General features: G+C 53.6%; 1 protein-coding gene across 3 annotated transcripts in view; it reads right to left on the bottom strand.

Annotated features, from left to right (window-relative positions):
* Positions 1-4,211: 4,211 nt before the first annotated feature.
* The window catches only part of ARHGEF37 (Rho guanine nucleotide exchange factor 37), a 69,003-nt gene continuing 53,515 nt past the window's right edge, over positions 4,212-19,699 (bottom strand). For 2 of the 3 annotated variants that reach the window (XM_058719836.1, XM_058719826.1), the window contains exon 13: positions 16,737-19,673. In XM_058719836.1, coding sequence (XP_058575819.1) covers positions 19,464-19,673 — 210 coding nt within the window. In that variant the 3' untranslated portion in view covers positions 16,737-19,463. Of the gene's footprint in view, positions 6,140-16,736; positions 19,674-19,699 lie in introns of those variants that run through there. The other variant, XM_058719846.1, reaches the window with a different exon arrangement.

Here is a 19,699-nt window from a genome sequence, read left to right as displayed (position 1 = left end):
CTCTGTGCTGACGGCTCAGAGCCCAGAGCCTGGTTCGGATTCTGTGTCTCCCTCTCTCTCCGCCCCTCCCCCACTCGTACTCTGTCTGTCTCAGAAATAAACATTAAAAAAAATTTAAAACCAAGAAAAATAAATAAATAAACAAATCAACAAACAAAAATGTGGAATCTGAGATTCCCCTCAAAACCCTGCCCCAAGCTCCTAGTCTCCTAACTGGATACCACGGATTTCCCCAGAAGGCAGCATAGAGAGCAGGGGTTAGAGCCCTGGCTTTCAAACCAGACTGTTCTGGATTCCAATCCCAGCTCAGCCCTCTGAGGCCTACTTACTTTACCCTTTGACCCTCAGGGTCTTTTTCTCTGACAGTTAATCTTCCCTACCTCACAGGGTGATGGTCCCATTTAGTCTGACGTACCCACCTCACAGGCTTATATCAGATTGAAATGAGCCAAACACATTGCCTGGCATGTAGTGAGCACCCAGTAAGTAAACTGTGCCTATTATTTCTTCCCCTCGTGACTCGGTGGTGGGTGGGTGGGTGGTAAAGATTCATTTATCACGGGCAGGGGATTCCTGGTTCAGAATCCACGCACTTGGTTGGGTCACGTGTCGCCTCCATGTTGTCTTTCCACGTGGCTTGGCTTGACTTGCCCCCTGCTGAGTCCCGCTTCAATAAACTGTCGAGGGACAGGCCACACACCCTCGTTGATCACCACTGCGTAAGGTAGAAGGAGCTGAGAACAAGAGTTCCATTGAGCTCAAAGTTTTCCCAGCCTTGGCTGCCACGAGAATGACTTGGGGGAACATTTCAAAAAATGCCAAGGGCTGGACCCCATGCCCTCCCTGACCCTGATCACATTGGTTGGGAGTGGGGTCAGCAGCTTAAAAACTCCCCAGGGGATTCTAACTGAAGTCAGACGTGAGATCCACTGGTGTATGTGAGTGGTGTTCAAACTTCACTGTGTCTCCATATCTCCCGGAGGGTCAGGCCCCGCCCAGCCCATAGGCCTGGAAACTTGTGTTTCTAACAAGTTTCCATGTGACGTCGATACTGCCCATCTGGAGGATACACTCTGATACCAGCTGATCTAGATGAACCCGAGTGGGCTTTTCCCACCCGAGTGGGGAGGGCCTTTCCTTCCCGGCATCCTTTCCCCTCTAGTAATAGCTCCTGACTTGTCTTTCGTCAACCACCCTACCCCTCTTCACCGCTTAGGCCACAGGTGTGAGTGGTCCTTACCTTGCTTGTCAATCTTAGGAGCAGGAACATGACCAAATCTAGCCAATCCACAGAATCTATACCCTGGCTCCGTGAGTGGTTCAGCGACGGGCATGTCACCTAATAGAGCCCAGTGACAGTCAGCCCTATGACTTTTGCCAGAATGCTTGGGAAGAGGCTCTAGGCTGGGAAGGTGTAAGCCTGGGGCTGCTACATCGTGCCTTTGCAGGGGCAGAGCCTGTCTGATGGCGAAGCAGGCAACAGACAGCAGAAGAGACCAATAGAGACCAGGTCCCGTGATGCCTTCTTACACCCTAGATCTAGCCACACCTGACTCCCGACCTAAATGTTTCAGCTAGATAAGCCAACCAATTCTTTTTCGCTTGAGTTAATGGAGGTAGGTGTTTGCCGTGTGGAACTCAAAGGGTCTGAAACACAGCACACCTCAAGAGCCTTTCTGCCCAGAGTAGGATTCCAACTTCTCTCCCAGCTGCTGCTTCCATCTGGCAATGCCCTTCCAAAAGGCCCCGGAACTGAACAGCAGAACGGGTCATTTAGTCCCATCCTCTCCTTGTTCATGTGGGGTGACCTGGGGGCCAAGAAGGGCGAGGACTGGTCCTGAGTCATGCGTACAACAAAGCCAATGGGATGTCAGCCCTTGGCTCTGTTAATAAATTCACCCATACTAGTGGGGTGATAACAGTCACCAGTGCTGAGCCCCCACTCAAGGACACCCATGCAGGGACGGGGCTCACTCCTTCAGCACAAAAAAGGGCTTCATTGCCCTTTGCTCAGTGTCTCAGTTTCTGTAATTGCAATCCAACAAGCATACGCGTGTGCATCATTGTTATGATAAAGATCATAAATAGAGTGTATGGACATAGGGAACGATTTTTCAGGAGACAAAGATGTACTAGAAGGGGAAAATGAAGCCCTCCGGGTATCTCACCACCCTGCACGAATAGTGACAACATTCGGGAAGCATATTCTTTTGCATTTTTTGCTTTTTCTGCGAGGATTCATAGGAAGCAAGGTGGGGATCTGTCCTGGGAACGTAAAGTATCCTCTGAGGAAGGAATCCGGCCAAGTCCTGGAAGTAAGAGAGGGAAAAAGATACTCCACCCTTGGGGGGGTGTATCACACAGGGTGATTGGTACAAGCTCCAGAATATAGAGAACAGGGGTCTGGGGGGGAGGGCCAATGGAAGCTTCCACAACTGATGAAAGACTAGAAGAGCAGGCTTGGCTCAGCAGGAATTAAGGAAATTCTGAGGGCCAAGAAGCAGGAAGCAGGAAAAGCAACCATTGCCTTTAACCAGATGCTGTCAATGACCCTACCACTGCCACTGCCCTTGCCAGAGCCAAAGTCCAGAGAAAGAACACTTTAGAAAGCATGTTCCCCCGCTGATTTACCCAGGTGAATGACCTCTTTGACTTTAATTGGAGGAGGCCAGCATAGGAGGATGGAACCAAAAATTACCTCACCCCTGCCCAAGACGGTCAGGGGGAGGCAACTTCCTTAATGAAACGGGGAGGGAAACGGTTTCCCAGTTTCCAGATTCAGCTATAAACCCAGAGCTACCCTCTAGTGAGCCTAGAGAGGGCAAGAGCTTGGGGCTTCTTCTTTTTTTTTCTTTGCTATTTATTCATTTTTGAGAGACAGACACAGAGCATGAGCGGGAGAGGGCTAGAGAGAGGGAGACACAGAATCTGACGCAGGCTCCAGGCTCCAAGCTGTCAGCACAGAGCCCGATGTGTGGGCTCGAACCCACGAACCGTGAGATCATGACCTGAGCCGAAGTCGGACGCCTAACCGACTGAGCCACCCAGGCGCCCCCGGGGCTGCTGCTGTTTCTAGGGACAGTTTGTAGCGGAGCCTGGAAACCGGTTCCAACCCAGCCACCCCCTAGCACACTGTCGGTATACTTGGGGAAATAAATCGATTGTGTTTGAGTATCCATGTATCGATAAAGAGCTCTAACACCCACGTCCGGGCCTACCTGTCATGGAGCGGCCACAGCTGTGTGAGAGCTGTCTTTTTCCTTCCCCGAATCCTCCCGAGAAACACCTGAAGGACCAGCCGAATGGAATATGCCTTGATCAAGAAAGTGGTTTCTTTAGGGAGTAGGCACTGCCTCAGGGGCTGGGCCCGTGGTGTTTCCGGGCTCTTGCAGATGGTGGTAGAGACCTCCCACCTCACCAGGAGGGCCAGATTTTTGATTCCAGGAGTCTTGAAAAGGAGTTGAGGGTGGAGGCGGTTCTCCTCAGCGGGGAGACAGTTTGGAGGACTTGGGGCCACTGGGGCGGGGGGGGGGGGGATATAACATAGTAGCAGCAGCTGATGTCCATTTAAATGCAAAGCCTAATGTGCTGTCCCCAAAGTGTGTGCCATCTCCGGCTGCATTAATAGAAGCAGGTCTGTGGAAGGAGGGAGGAGATGTCCTTGCCCCTACTCTGGCCCGCCCACTGTCCCATTCCAGGCGACTTAACAGGGATGTGGACACAATTGGTGGCATCCCCAGACCTTCTCATCAGCTGCACTGGGTTTCTCCTCACCATCACCATCCCTGCCCCCCCGCCCCCCACCGCCCCCACCTCCCGGAGCAGTTGATCACGGTCACAGCTCCTTTCTTCCAAGCATTGTCAACTTTGCAGGACTCTCCCAACTGTCCCCTGGAGAAAGCATGCCTGGAGGTTGAGTCCTGTTGCAGGTCAAGAATCCCACTTTATCAGCAGCTGCAAAAACATTTAGCCGGATCCCGAGGGCAAAGCTTAGCCTGCCTGGCAACTCCTGGGACCTCCCCACCTGGCCTCCGGGGATCCTGCACGCCCCCCCCCCAGGGGTCTCAGAGACAGGTGGGTGGGGCTGGGGGTGGGGGGCGCTGTCTCAAAGTCCTCAAGGCCCTGTGCCACGTGTCTCCAGCCAAGTTTCCCAATGTGATCTCCCGTTGTTCCCCTTTACACACATACGGCTCAGCCAAAGGCGAGCACAGTTCAGCTTTTCCAAAACACATGCTATATTAGTTGTTTTTTGATTACAAGGGGCAGAGTGCCCAGTGAGACTAGGTTGACCAAGAAAGGAAAGTGAGATGTGCAGCCGTGTCTGGCGCCAGGCCCGATTGGGTCCCGCAGCCGAGGGTCTCTGGGTCTCGGTCTCTTGGCTTCGTGTTAGCTTCGCCCTCAGACCGGCTTTCCCCGGGGAAGTTGCAAAAACGGTCGCTGAAAGCCTGTAGCGCAACAAGCCTGGTGGAAATAAAATTTGTCTCCTCCCAGGAGTTTGAGCCCAAGGCCCAGGAACTGACTTTCACGGAGCAGACTGGGGTTATCGTCCATCCTAAACCACGTCCTGTGGCAAGAGGCACCGAACGCAGTGATTGGATCGGCCTAAGTCTCATGCCCCAGGATGCAGGGGAAGAGGCCTCGTAGGGGTTGGGCTTGGTACGAGGGTCATTGTCGCTTATGACACATGGCTTGAGAGTGGGAGGGGGTGGGTCCCTAAGGAACAACGTGCATTCTGCAGTTAGAAGCAGGGGAAACAGGGGATGGGCAGGGAACACCGCATGCCCGCCGCCCCACGTGCCGATCAGTCCTCCCAGCAACCCAGCCCACTGGTATGAGTCCAACAGACAGTGAGGGAACTAAAGCCAGGTAGAGCAGCTCTGGATATTGGAGGGAAAGTCCTGTGTTTCTTTGGAACGTCTTAGTGGCTATGGGAGAGGACTGGAGAAATGGTTGAGGAAGCCACGTGAAGGATTTTGAACTTTGAAAATGGACCGTCCCGCAAGGATCGTGCCTAATGAAAAGAGAGATGCTTCTGGAGCATTCTAGAGTATTCTGGGCCAGGAGAGGAACTGCGTTGGCAGACACGACCCAACACCCTTTGTCCCCTTCCTTCTTTCCTTCTTGAAGAGCCCTGCGCTGCTCACGTGTCCACTCAGCCCAGCCTCAGGGTGAATCGTGAGTGGTCCACACCCATCGTGAGGCTCCGACCCGTCTTGCCAACCACTGGACTAGGAATACACACGTGATGCAATTCTGACCAGTGACGCGAGGCTCTTTGGGGAACCATGTTTTCACCGATGAGAGGACACACGCCGGAAGAAACAGACCGCCTCCCCTTCGCTGGACGTCGTCATGTCTCGAAGTCCAGCAGTTACCTCGTGACCAAGAAGAAAGCCAGCGTGAAGGACAGTTGACACCCAAAGAGGACGGAGCCGAAAAATGCAAGGAACCTGAGCTCTTGATTGTGACAACCGAGCCTCCGAGTTAACCAACGCTGGAGGCCTCCTACTTTGGGGCATCTTAGAAGGTAATATAATACATGTCCCTTCTTGTTTCCATCAGCCGCACTGGAGCCCTCCCTTCCGGTAGCCGCAGCACACGAAGCGACTCAGACAGGCTTGGCTTGTTGAGAGTCTCTGAAGACAGAGGACATTTTCAACACCAGCTGTTGAGGCTGTAGGCAAGCCGAGGGACTATTCTGTGCAGAATCCTGGAAAGTGGATGAGCTTCATTCAGAGACTCACACTCCCAGATCCATTACTTACTCGCTGTGTGCCCTTGAACGCTCGCACGCACCTCTCTCGGCCTCAGCGTTTTCCTCTGTCAAATGGGAAGAACAACGCGTTCTTCACTGAGGTGTGGTGAGGATTGAGATCCCGAATAGCGTTCTGACAGACGATTATGATGGCTATTTATGGAAGGATCACTTTTATCTGTGCATCGCTGGACCGGGATCTCGGTGATGTCCACACAAGGACTTTACGAGGTGCTGACACTTGAGCAGAATGTCTTCAGAAGCTTTTTGAAAACTCTAGATTCTGGACTCCATCCACAGACACCACGATTCGGGAGATCTGAGACGGGGGTCTATGTAGTAGTCAGGACTCTCGCGTCCAAGTAGCAGAAACCCCAAATCAAACTGGCCAAAGCCAAAAAAAAAAAAAAAAAAAAAAAAGGCAATTTATTGGCTCGTGTATCTGAACAGTCCAGGGGGATAAACCTCAGACATGGCTGGGTCCAGGTGCTCTTGACATGTCGCGAGGAATGTCCGTTTGCCTCTCTCTCTCTCTCTGATCCCTTGTCGTGGTCAGCCTCTGTGTCGGCTTCATTCTTAGCTAGCAGTTCCAAGCTGACAGCTACAGCCTAGGGCCTCCGAGAAAAGAGAACATCTCTTCCCCTAAAGCTCTGCCAAAATCCTGGGGCTGCCACTGCAGCGAGCTTTGACCCTGGGCTGACCATGCCTGTGATTGGCCGGGCCTGGGGAACATGTTCACTCCTAGAGACCCGGGGGCAGGTCTCCACCCGAACCACACTGGGTCACATGTGGGGAGGGGCATAGCTTTGTAACCTAACATAGGGGCTCTCCTGGGGGGGGGGGGGAGAGAAAATGGGGGCTGAGTGGGCAAACACACTACAAGGCTCAGAATCTGTATTTCTGACCAAGTCACCCATTGATTCGGATTCACAGGCAGGTTTGGGAATGACTGCTGGTTTTAGGACTTATTACAGCCATGGAATCCCTTTCTTCCTAGGAACTCTTAAACAGGAGCCAGTAAACAAGACTGATGCAAAAATGGTCCTGTCCTAGTGGAAGGAGGGGCGCAGAAGCCTCCAGCTATCCCCTGAGCAGCCCTAAAGGCACCCCAGGGGTTCCCCTGAGCTCCCCAATTTCATTGCTCTCTGAGGTCCCTTTGGCTCTGATTCTCCAGCCCTGCATTTGGTGCAACGGTGGCGGGGGGAGGGTCGGGGGAGAGTCTCAAAGAGCTCCCCTAACGCGGTGCCCCCCCTCCAGCCCCCGCACCTGCGTTAGAAGCCAGTGCCAGAGGAGCAAATCAGGACAGGAGAGGCCAGGGGCTGGCTTAGGAGGTGCGTCAGACGCGCCACATTGGATGCTTCTGGCTTTGAAAGCCCATCCTGGCCCGAGGCCAAATGGCCTCATGGGCTCTGCAGAGCCCTGTGCCATGGGCTGCGTGGGCGTCATGACCCGCCTGTCTGCCGGGGACAGAGAGGCTGGAGACAGTGCTGCATCCGTGGTAGCAGAGGGAGACGCTACAGGGACACACTGGCTGGGGAGATGTGGTGGAGGATGAAGCCAATTTCACACCTTATTAGTCTGTTTGGGGCCAATTAAGGCCATCCGGAAACTGGGCTGAGGCCCTTTCCCTCCCCCCTCCCTTTGCCAAGAAGAAAGGCCTCTATGGCCTGAAACTCTTCTTGTGGAAGGAGCACTATTTTTTTTTTTTTTTCCTACTCAAAACCCCACAGTATCCAAACCGGGAGCCGAGATGCCTTTTCTTTTGCAAGAGACTGCAAAGCGCAGAGGTGAACGCATCCAGCGTGTGTCTGGCGGGGGAGGGGTTGAGCCATGTTGTTTATTCATTTATTCATCCACCGTCCATTCAACAGATGTGTCCTGGGAGCCTACTGTGTGCCAGGAAACTGAACCTTGGTGCTTAGTTTAGTAAAACATAATGTCCTCAGAGAACCCTCATTCCTTCCCCAGCTTTTCCACTGAACATCAACCATGTCGGACACCCTGCCGGGCTCGGGGGTGCAGTGCAAATAGACACAGCCCCCGCCCTCGTGGAGCTAACTCCATGGAGAGACCCTCGAGTAAAAAGGCAATTTCAAAGAGGGAGAAGGACCCCAAGTAGAGGTATACATAGGAAAAGGACCTGAACTAAGCAAGGAAGGCTTCCTGGAGGAAGTGATGTATCACTGAGACTTGAAGGATGATTTAGCAGGGGGAGGAGGTTGCGGGAGGGTGTACCTACCACCCAGATGAAAGAGAGAGTGCAAAGGAGGCCAGAGAGAGCAATGCAGTGTGCAGAGGTCAAGGAAGGGAAGGAATACACAGGGTCCACACCACAAAGCCACGGTCAGGAACCCCGGAAGGTCCTGCCAAAGCCTGGATTCAGATTTGTGTCCCTGAAAGCTCTCCCTGTCAGTGGCCTTGTGAAAAACAGAGGGAAGACGGGAGGAACACAGTTGGAGACACAGCTGCAGGCTGTTGTAAGATGACAAGTGATGGGGCACCCGGGTGGCTCAGTCGGTTAAGTGTCTAACTTAAGCTCGTGATCTCACGGTTCGTGAGTTCAAGCCCCGCGTTGGGCTCTGTGCTGACAGCTCGGAGCCCGGAGCTTGCTTCGGATTCTGTGTCTCCCTCTCTCTCTGCCCCTCCCCCGCTCACACTCTGTCTCTGTCTCTCTCTCAAAAGTGAATAAACGTTAAAGAAAAAAAAAATTTAAAAAAAAAGATGCCAGGTGAGCGCTTGGGGAACCCCAAGCTGCGAGTTCACTGGCAGTGGGGATGAAGAGGAGTGGGTGACTTTGGAGGACCTGAGAGATGTCCTGCTCTGTGGGAATTCTCTGTAGGTCAGCGGGTGAGTACAGGGGACAAGAGACTGGACCGGGCATCAGACGAAGCTAGGTGTAGAACCTGTTCTATCTAATCTGCTTAACATCTATGTGGCCCTCGGCAAATCCCTGTACATTTCCTCTCTTCCCTTCCTGTGCCAGCTTCATTCTCACGGGACCATGTTCCCAAGATGTGGACCCATGGAGCTTAAGTAGGGTTACCAGCGAAAATACAGGGCACCTAGTTAAATCTGATTTGAGTATAAACCATAGATAATTTTTTACTATAAGGATATCCCATTTGGGACATACTAACACGTATTTTAATTTAGGACTGAATAAGATGGATAAAATCTCTACCTTTGAGGATCCTACTGTCTTCTCTTTTTAAGATTTTTTTAAATAAAAAAAAATTTTTTTTAACGTTTATTTATTATTGAGAGACAGAGAGAGAGACAGAGCATGAGCATGGGAGGGGCAGACACAGAATCCGAGGCAGGCTCCAGGCTCTGAGCTGTTAGTACAGAGCCTGACATGGGGCTCAAACTCACAAACTACGAGATCATGAGCCGAAGTGGGACGCTTAACCGACTGAGCCACCCAGGCGTTCCAAGATTTTTAAAAATTTTTAAGTAATCTCTACACCCAATGTGGGGCTCGAACTTATAACCCCAAGATCAAGAGTTGTATGCTCTACAGACTAAGCCAGCGAGGCGCCCCAAGGAACTTACTTTCTAAAGGGAGAATCAGACAACAAACTAACTAATAAGAAAATAAGAGGAAATGATATAGTCTGCAATGACAGTAAGGGTGATGTAATAGTGAGTGACTGGGGTCGGGGTGGGGAGGGTTGGAGGCTACCCAGGTGGAGTGGTCAGCAAAGGTATCACTGAGGAGCTGACCTTCCTGGCAAGAAGCTAAGCCATGGGCAGATCTGGGGGTAGAGTGGCCAGAGAAGGGAAGGGCCAGTGCAGAGACCCGAAGTCAGGAACAAGCTTCGAGTCACGAGGAATAGAAAGAGAGAAAGCCAGCGTGGCCTCATATGGTGATCAAAGGTCAGGAAGGTCTGTGATGTGGTGGGAAGGAGGCAGGGTCTTTTAGGCTAGAGTGAGGAGTTGGGGTTTTGTTCAGTGTCGAGCAGGGGCAGGACATTCTCTGCGTGTTTGGAGAGTCACTCTGACCGCTTTGTGGCCAGTGGGCTGCGGGTGATGGACGAGGGTGGGAACAGAGTGACCGTCAGAAGGCAGTGGAGGCAGGGAGTGGGGTGACAGCAGGAAGGTTGACTGGCCTCGCTGAGGGGTTGAATGTGAGGGGCTGAGAGGAAGAGAGGAAGCAGGCCGAATGCCAGGTTGGGGGCTTGAATGACTGAAGGGACGGTTGGCACCATTTACGGAGAGGAGAAGGCTGGGGGCTTTGGGGTGGCGGTTGCCGAGTAGGTATTGGTTGCTGCCGTACCTTGTGAGGAGGCACAGAAGTGTGACCGTCCCTTGGGGAGCAAGTGACACAATTCTAATTCCATATTCAATTTTGTTAAACATAACGTGGTACCTGCATATTGTAATACATGAACAAAAACACAGTATCACTCCAGTAGGACTACAGAAAGGAACGCTGCGCCCAGAGTTTCCAGCTGGTGGCTGTGATTCTCCAGGTGGGGGTGGGGACACATGACTCCTAAGGGACGTGCCATAGCTTAGAGTCTCTGGCCTGGGAGGTGGCCAGGGGTGTGATATAAAGGAGAAGAAAATGGATGTTGAGATTTTTTTCAATTGGGTATGTGTGTGTGTGGGGGGGGGGTGTGCACTGGGGATGTGCGTTTGTGCGGCTACGGGTGTGTGTGGGTAGGTGTGGGGGTTACGTGAGGGGTATGTGTGGGTGTGGGTGGCGAGGTGGCGGGGGGGGGAGCAGTCCTTGTGCTTGTGTTTTTATTTTATGCATGCTCTTCCGTCCCATGGATTTTGGGGGTGTGGGGGGCGGGTATGAAAAATAATTTGAGGTAGAAACATTTGGGAATTTGAAAAAGTCAGGGGAAGGCACACTCGAACGCTGGCCGTATCAGCCAGGCCATCTGCCACCGGGCCCACGGCTGCTGGGGAGGCCTCTCCGGAGAGTGAAGTAATTCAAGATGGCCAACTCCAATCTCCAGAGAGTCTTCGAGGACGTGGTCGCAGTTACATTCCAGGGGAACAACCTTTGGCCTCTGAAGATACCTACTTGTTTTCGGTTTCGAAAAGAGGCCCTGTAGTGAGGGGGTATTTTTTGAGAGTCTGAGGTGGTCGAGGGTCAGGAACGCAGACGTTGGAGGAACGGTGAAGACGCAGGCAGTGTTAGCCCAGAGGCAAGAAAACTCGGGTGCAGGGTCACTGCCTGCAACATTTGGAAGGGATCCCGTGGAGGGGGTGGCTTACGTGCTCAAGGATCAATCATTTATTAAGCACTCGATACAGTGCATCACCAGATACAGCAGGCGCTTCCCTACCTTATCCCCTTTCGACATCCCGACAGCCCTTTGAGGCAGGACCATTTCCTGATTTGCCCACAGAGAGGAAAGTGAGGTTTTAGAGAGATGGACCAACTTGCTCGCTGAGGTCACACAGTGGGTAAGTGTCGAGCCGGGGTTTGAACTCGAGCATTTTGCAACACGAAGCCTGGGCTCCTGACTACCACCACCTCTGTATCTTTGATCCGGTCCACGGTACCCACCAGGTTCAACTCTGCCCTCGTACGGGGTGGGAGTGGGTGGGTTCCAAGCAGCTCTAGGTTCCAGGGCTCATGGGTCCCTTGTGCTGGATGAAGTCCCTGGTGCTGGAACCTCCTAACCTGGTGCCCAGCTCTCAATTCTGCCTCCTGCCAGGATCTCTGTGTCCTTATTGAGCCTGATCCCCGGGTCCTCAGGGCCTGGGACTTGAACTTCAACCCAAAGACTGGGCCCCTACTGCTCACTCTCTGACCTGGTCTCGATCTCTTCCTTCCTGGACACTAGGAGAGAGCTGTCCTCAAGTGCCCCACGGGGACTCTGACTGCCTGCTGGACACCTGCCACCTCCCCCACGTCCCTAGGGAGCGTGCCCTCCCAAGTTCACAACTCCTTCACCTGACCCAACCCCCTTCCTTGCCCTGGCCGCTGGATCTGTGCTCCCAGCCTTGGCTGTGTCCCAGGGGAGAGGCCTGGGGCTCAATCCTAACTAGGACACCGGCATGGCTCGTGAAATGCTTGCAGAATGAGTTCCACGGTGCTGGGCTGCTGGTGAGATTTGTGTTTGTGTTTGTATTTGTTTGTTTGTTTGTTTGTTTTTTAGCCTGCAGCTCTTGAGAGCTTGCTATGTGCCAGGTACTGAATTAATCATGTCAAGTGGATTCCCTCATGTCACCCTCAAGCAGCCCCGTGAGCTGTGACAAGACGCTGTGGTGATCACTGTTAATGCACTGGTCCTTCCCCAGGTCAGAGGCTCTGCTGATACGCCCAGAAACCCTGAGACCCCAGAATCAAGACAAGCAGGCTCCTCCTTGGCCAGAAGCCCCACCTCCACTCCCTAGCTCCCTGACCTGGGGCTCACTGCCCCTCCTGAGCTAGGACCAGACTCCAGGCACTATGGCTGGAAGGAGGTGACCCTGTCCTCCTGCCCACAGCCTGGCTTTGTTCTCATACAGCTGCCTTTGGGCCTCTGCCTGCTTAGAGCCCTGCAGACACAGCCTCAGCTGGCCAAGACTAGGGGCCGCTCAGATTCTCACAGCCACTGACCCCGGGGTGTGACCCACTCAGCTGCTATCTGCTGCTGAAGACACTTCCAAGAGCTCCAGATGGGAGGGCTGGACAGTCCCCTGCCCCAGGGAAGGTGCAGCAGACCTGGCGATGGTCCCAATCTTCCCTGAAGGTTGGGCAGCCTCACGCAGGGGCACCTGGGAGCCCCATATTTCCACTGCCCGGTCCCTCCCTTCACCCCTAGCTACGGAGCAACTATCAGTCACTGTCTGGTCAGAAAGAGTACCACCCGATGCATTCTGAACAGAAAAATTTAATACAGGGAGGAGGTTACGCAGAGGATAGAAGATCCAAGGAGCACCCCAGAGGTTAACAACAGCAAAAAAGACACTCCAGTCCTTTGGCTGGAGGGACGCAGGGAAGAGACAGTGTTATTAGTGTCCGGTGTTGGAAGCTACTGACAGAAACGGGGACGCATGGCCAGGTCTGTTCAACGAGACTTGAGGCCACGGGGAGAGAGGGGCTGTCCCGTAGGGGCTGGAACCATGGAGAAGACCAGCCACAAGGAGTGATGGAGAGAGAGAGGGAGAAATACCTTGGGTTCTCCCCACCTCGCCCCTGCCAGGAAAGGAGAGGGCGGGAGGCCTGGGAAATGTACTTCCCCGCAGCACAGAGCAGAGCAGGGCCGAGGATGAAGGCGAGGGCGAGCAAGCCAACAGCCAACCTCTGGAGGTGCGAGCTGCCCAGAGGGGATGGCTGCGGCCCCATCACTCGCTCCGGCTTAAACTTCCCGCGGCCCAGGGCTGTCCCGAATCTGGGGCTACTGTTTAGAGCCCCCTTTCCACTCACAGGCTCCAAGGATGCCCCGTCCCCTGAGAACAGGCGGATGATGGGCCCAAGACGGGGAACCCAGAACCACCTGAGATGTGCTAGAAGCACGGGGGCCGCCTGGGGCCTCGGTAAGGACTGGACAGCAGCAGCCGGTGCTCCTGAGCCGGAAGTCAGAGCCCGGGAGGACAAACTTTTGCTCCCTAATCTGCTACGGGAGCCCCAGCAAGCTCTGGTTCCAGGGAATACGCCGAGAAGACGCCCCCGGGTGCAGAAGGCCCCGAGCCTGTGACTGGAGTTGCTGCTCCAGCAGAATCAGGATGCTGATTGCTGCCTGGGTGCCTGTCCCACTTGTCCGGGCGCAGGACAGCAGAAAGGATACCGTTGGAGAGAAGCAGCAGAATCCGGGCCACTGGTGCCCTCGAGCATGGCCCTGGACGGGAAACCTGCCCACCCTGGCCACACCACAGAGGGCAGAAGAGGGAAGATTCCAGGGATGCCTTTGGGGCGTGACGGCAGCCTCTGAGGGAGGGGCTGTGTCCAACTACAGCCACGGTCTCAGGAGCCAGGATCAGCGGCTTCCTCCCCGTAGGGAAGTAGCAGGCCTCATCACCCTCCCACGTACAAGGGAGGAAGACAGGCCCTACGGACCTGTCCCCCCATGTCATGCCGTCTCTGCTGAGGTCCCCATAATGATGATAACTGTGTTTGTTGAGCACTAATGTGCTGGGTGCCGGGGTAAGTGGTGTTATAGCAGTATCTCATTTAATCCTTAAAAGAATTTTGCGGGAGGGGTGCCTGGCCGGCTCAGTCGGTTAAGCATCTGACTCTCGGTTTTCACTCAGGTCATGATCTCACGGTTTCGTGGTTCCAAGCCCCGAGCTGGGCTCTGTGCTGGCAGCGTGCGCCTGCTTGGGGTTCTCGGTCTCCCTCTCTCTCTCTCTCTCTCTGCCCCTCTCCCAGTGGCACTCTTTCTCTCTCTTCCTCAAATAAATAAATAAACTTAAAAGAAATCTGTGGGATAGGTACCGTGGAGATCCTCATGGGTGGGTCAGAAAATATGGGACACCATCCAGTAAGTTTGAAGATGGCAATAGTAACAAGAGTATGAAAGGAATCCGCACTCCCAGAGATCCAAGGAAGGGGGATTAATGTCTGGGTAAAGTGGGGACACATGAAGGCACTTCAGAGGAACTATAAAGAAATGACACTCATTCTCCAGAAGAGACTCTCCACCCACACTCAGGCAGAAGATGCAAAGCGGGGCTTGTTGTGGCCCATACAATCTCCACACGGATTTCACACACAAAAAATAAAAACAGACACAACCCTGGTTTCTGGCTTCTCTTGAAGAATCAGAACGTCTGGCATCGCTGGGCCCTCATTCTGTGGAACACTGGTTGCAGCCGAGAAGCTGCCAGCAAATCTGGACCGTGGGGGAGTGCTCTGGTCCAACACAGTCCCCACCACTCCCTAAGCTCTCACCCGGTCCTTCCTCTCAACTGCGCCATCTACCCAACCCGAGGGCATTTCGGGAGGACCCGCAGCGGACAGGTAGAGCCCTGCTGCCACCTGGTGGCCAGAGCTCACCATTTCCTTCAGGGCACAGCAGTGAGGCTCCTGGATGTGTGACCCATGAGCCGTCACACTGACTGTTCCATTTACTACTCCCACCCACCACCCTGTGAGACCAGGAGTTGGGCCCATTTTACAGATGAGAAGACAGAAAAGACAAGTTCAGAAATTATGATAAGAACACATGAGGGGGGCGCCTGGGTGGCGCAGTCGGTTAAGCGTCCGACTTCAGCCAGGTCACGATCTCGCGGTCCGTGAGTTCGAGCCCCGCGTCAGGCTCTGGGCTGATGGCTCGGAGCCTGGAGCCTGTTTCCGATTCTGTGTCTCCCTCTCTCTCTGCCCCTCCCCCGTTCATGCTGTGTCTCTCTCTGTCCAAAAAAAAAAAAAAAAAAAAAAAAACGTTGAAAAAAAAAAGAACACATGAGGGGCGCCTGGCCGGCTCAGTCAGTTGAGCGTCCAACTTCCGCTCAGGTCATGATCTCACGGTTTGTGGGTTCAAGTCCCATGTCAGGCTTTGCGTTGACAGCGTGGAGCCCGCTTCGGATTCTGTCTCCTCTGCGCCTCCCCCACTCTCTCTCTCTCTCAAAAATAAATGTTTAAAAATTAAAAAACAAACAAACAAACAAACAAAAACAGACAAGCAAGGTGAGATGAATGGACTGTTCGGGTTACCTGCTCTTCCTGATTGATGTTGCCAAAGTGGAATCCAATTTTTTCCGTAACCCCCGTCCAGGGTACTTTAGGCTCTGCCCTATCATAACAGGCCCTACAGTGACCTCCATGCTGGAAGCTAGGTCCCGGTGGAAGGAGCCAGGGACTCCTTGGGATAAACCAGGACTCAACAATGAGTACTTTTGGGGCTGAGTGGAGAGGACAGGGCAGGCTGGGGGGGCCTCACCAAATTTCTTCACATGCAGAAACCATGATAAGTGCACTTGCTACTTGCCTGTGGTCAAGGAGACCTTGAACTCAGGAGTCCTGAGGCCGAGCAAAAGGGAAAGAGAGGCCTTCTCAGGCCCAGGAGCTTTTCACACCACCACGCTAGCTCCCCAGGCCTGAGAGGGCCTCTCTTTCCCTTTCGCGTCCCCCAATCCCACTTATCCCACAGAGCCCGGCCCCTGCCCTGCATCCTCCAGGAAGCCTCCCTGGGCACCTCAGCCCCCCACTCCCCCAGAACTCCCTCCTATCTGAGCACCTGCAAGCCTGGTCCATAGGACCCCTCTGACGGCATCCTGCCCTGTGGTACCAGGTAACAGCCTGATGCCTGTACGTCCTGCTTCTCCAGCTGGCCGGGAGATCGAGTCCCTGGAGGCAGGGCCTCCCAGCCCCTCTGGGATGTTTATGTAAGCAGTACGCATGGAAAATCTATTACTTGAGCAGTGTGACAGGACCTTGGGGAAATTCCAGAATGCACTAGAGCTTGTATCCTTAAATACAACCCTGGGTATGTCACTCCTCTACTTCAATCCCTTCGGTGGCTCCCCATTGCCTTCAGAACACAGCCCAGAGCTCCTTCTCACGCTGCCCTCTCTCAGCCGTCTCCCACGACACCTACCACGCCTCCACACACGCTGTGTCCTAGCTCTACAGCCTTTCAGGTCCCCGATGAAACGTGCTCATGCTTGCCCCTGGGCCTTGGCATGTGCCCTCCCTCCCACCTTCACCCAAGTTACCCATCAAGCCTCAGCTCGGACAGCGCCTCTTTCAGGAAGCCTTCCTGAGCTGCCAAGTCTCGGGGGTGACCCCTCCGCTGGCACTTGCTACTGCCCCACCCGAACGCTTACACTGCACGGTAACTGACTACTGATTTGTCTGTCTCCCTCCCCAGACCGTGGGCTTCGGGAGGACAGGGCCCCCATCCGTCTGACTTCTCGCCGGATCCCAGCAGCTGAGGCCAGCTCCTGGAGGCACCAAGAGGTGGGTGTTAGACACTCATTAAACGAACCCAGGAGCAGATGAGGCGCCATTTTTATGAACAGCAGGTATCCAGTGAGCACAGGTCACACTGTGGCATCCGACTATCCAATGGGTAGAGTCCCACAAACCCCAGAGACATTTTCATCGGTGAAGTCCTTTATTCTCAGCAGGTCACATCATTGATTCACCAAGCCAGACCTCCATATCGTACGCGAGAATTCATTCATCTTCCCTTGACATTGTAATCTTATCCTCATGTTCAAAACTGGGTTTGGGCCCAAAAGGTTAAGGAGGATCCACTCTGTCACAGGGAGCAAGGGCTACCCTCGTGAATCAGTCTTGTTTGGTTCACAGGCAGGTAACCTTAGCAAGTTTAATAGGTGAGAGCCCACCATGAAATAAATAAGACACAGTGTAATGGATCTAGGCATTTAGCGGGGGAAAGGCACATTACCCAGAGTCCCCTGGAGAAAGTTCAGGCCGTTCTCTCTCTCTCGACATGCAATTTCTTACCTGTCAGTGACTTTTAATCTCATCCTCTTATCTACAAGACACCACAACCCATGTGCTACTGAACACATTTTCATTTTCCCCTCGCGAGATAGATTTGGTTCCAAGTGTATTTCAGGTTTCTCCCTTACGCCTTCAAGAACATCCACTTTTGTTCAGGTCCCTGTTAATGGCACTTAATAAATATACATTCTGGGACCCGACAGAACAGGCTGTCCTATTTCAAGCCACCTCTACAGCCGCCCATTCCAAACATCTGAGCTAGGACAAAGCTCCAATGGGGTACATCCTAGCTGATAGTCTGTGGCCACTTCTGACAGCACACCCCTCTCGTCCACCCCTGAGTGTCTCGTCCAGCCCCGATGGCACACCAGAAGCACCTCGGGAGCTTTCTGAGTTCCTGAGGCCCTGGCCACACCCCAGATGAATTCCATTAGAATCTCTGGGTGGGATCCTGGCATCAGTCACAGCTGAAAGTTGCCCAGGGACCACAGCAAGTAGCCAAGTTGAGAAGCCCTGAGCTAGGATTCCAGCCCACGGCAGATTCTCGGTAGTGAGGAACACACAAATGCATTTTCTATTTTATTATCTGCTCCCCTAGGCTTCCTGTTGGTACTAGAAACCTGAGCAGGAAAGAGAAAGGAAAATGAGCCGAGAGCATCTTACAGAGTGAATTTCGTGCTGGGAAAGGGCCAGCGGGGACTGAGTTTCTCTTGCATTATGCATCTTCTGCTTTCACAAGCCGAGGAGAGAGGTGCAGACTCTCACACAGGCATGCATATTTCTCAAATGCCCTCCCCAAACCAGAGCTAACGGCGTTAGGCCCTACAGTTATAATAACATGGAGATGTTCTTGGAAATAAGCCAAAACTGCCACCAGTTTTTACACACACTCTAACTTGGGTTCGTTCCAAAATCGATCATTTGCATTAAAGATCACGCTGGACCATCTCCTTCTTTGGACCTTGAGATTTATCTTAGCCAAAGTGACAACCCAGAGATGATGATTCAACAGTGGCTGCACCCCAAATTGCCCCAGTGGGCCAGTCTTCCTTGAACAGGAACTGTTTTTCAATTCCCAGGTTCAAGAAAGGGTTGACGATGAGTTTGATCTCACCAAGTTCAAGAGACTGACTGGCTGCCTAGAATGCAGTGTTGAGAAGGATCCTGAAGTAGACCCTGGGTTTATGGAAAAGGCCGCCACATTGATTGACAATGTCTGGCCTGGGCCCGGGGAATGGGGAGCGGAACGCTCCTAGCTGCAGCTGGGTCAGGTGATGCTGGGCACATCCTGCTACCAAAGGCAATTTACATTTATACCACACTTCGCAATTTACAAGCAGCTTCCCAACCTTAACCTCAGCTCATTCTCACCACAACCCTGTGAGTTGGATCTTCGTGGCGGGGAGGGAAAAACAGGTTGTGTCCTGTGTCTAAGGCGCCACGGCCAACTGACTTCACATTCACTGCTGCCTCCAGGCCCTGAAACCACCAGGGATTCCCCCTGGCTCCCAACTTCCAGAAACTGGAAACCAAGCCATGCCTAAGCTCCCCCACCCACCAGGCTTTTGACCACTTGCTACATAGAGTTGCCTCTGCCATTTGCATAGCCTTTTGCTCCCTAATCCAGAGAACACAAGGCAGTGTGCAACAGTCTCACAGGCCCCACCTAACACGCTTTCAAAGTCCCTCCCTTCCCCGGAACAGCCTCTCAATTTGCCTAAACACATTCCAGAACTGTGACGTGGCCACGCCCATTCCCAGGCCGGGCCAACGGTCTCCTGAGAACCTTCCCACGGGCCCCACACGGCCTGGCTTCCCTGCTCGAGAGGGCTCCCAGGGGTTCGATGCCCAGGATAGCTCAGCTCCCAGCGTGGAGAAATAAAAGACGACCGGTCGGCTGTGGTGTCTCCTGATGCCACATGAAGGAAGTGAACCGTCAGGGCAGGTCGTCCTGGACCTCTCCAGTGTGTCCCCGTAACCCCATCGCACGCAGGTACCCTTCACCTGGGTGACCCACTCCCATGGGCAGGGCTGGATGAAAGCACAGGTAAGATTGGCCATAAGCTACAGCAAGTCCTTATCAATCTGACCTGCCATCCAGGCTGTTGTGACTTCAGATGGGAACCACCTTCTTTGCAGGCATAACAGTGGTTCTGCCTGGAGCCTTCCAAGCTCACCCAAGCCAAGCTGGGTACTCTGCAAGGTCCACCCACCTCTTCTGGCTGCCCTTCACCCAACCTTGGCCTGATCCCCCCCTTCCAGCCCCGCCTTCTCTTGGCTTCTGTTCCTTCACAGGATCACGGCATCTAAGCCTCCCCATCCCTTGGCAACACGGGCTCCAAGGAGGGCACCCTAAGAGGGCAGACTCCAGCCCCACGGAGCTGGGCTTGGGGCCCTGGCCAGGAAGCTGGAAGGCACATATCCCCTCTGCCCGTTCACTTCCACGAGGCTCCATTCTGGGTTCCCCTTCTTGTCCTGGGCCTCCAGGACAGTCACCAGCTGGCCTGCCTGCAGACTCACTTCATGGCTGCTTCTGGCCACGAAGGGGTACGCTGCCACCACCTGAAACACATGGAAAGTGACACAGA

Source organism: Neofelis nebulosa, chromosome 1 (assembly GCF_028018385.1).
Source record: "Neofelis nebulosa isolate mNeoNeb1 chromosome 1, mNeoNeb1.pri, whole genome shotgun sequence".
In the NCBI taxonomy this organism is placed as follows: domain Eukaryota; kingdom Metazoa; phylum Chordata; class Mammalia; order Carnivora; family Felidae; genus Neofelis; species Neofelis nebulosa.
This window is presented reverse-complemented; position numbering and strand designations above follow the sequence as displayed.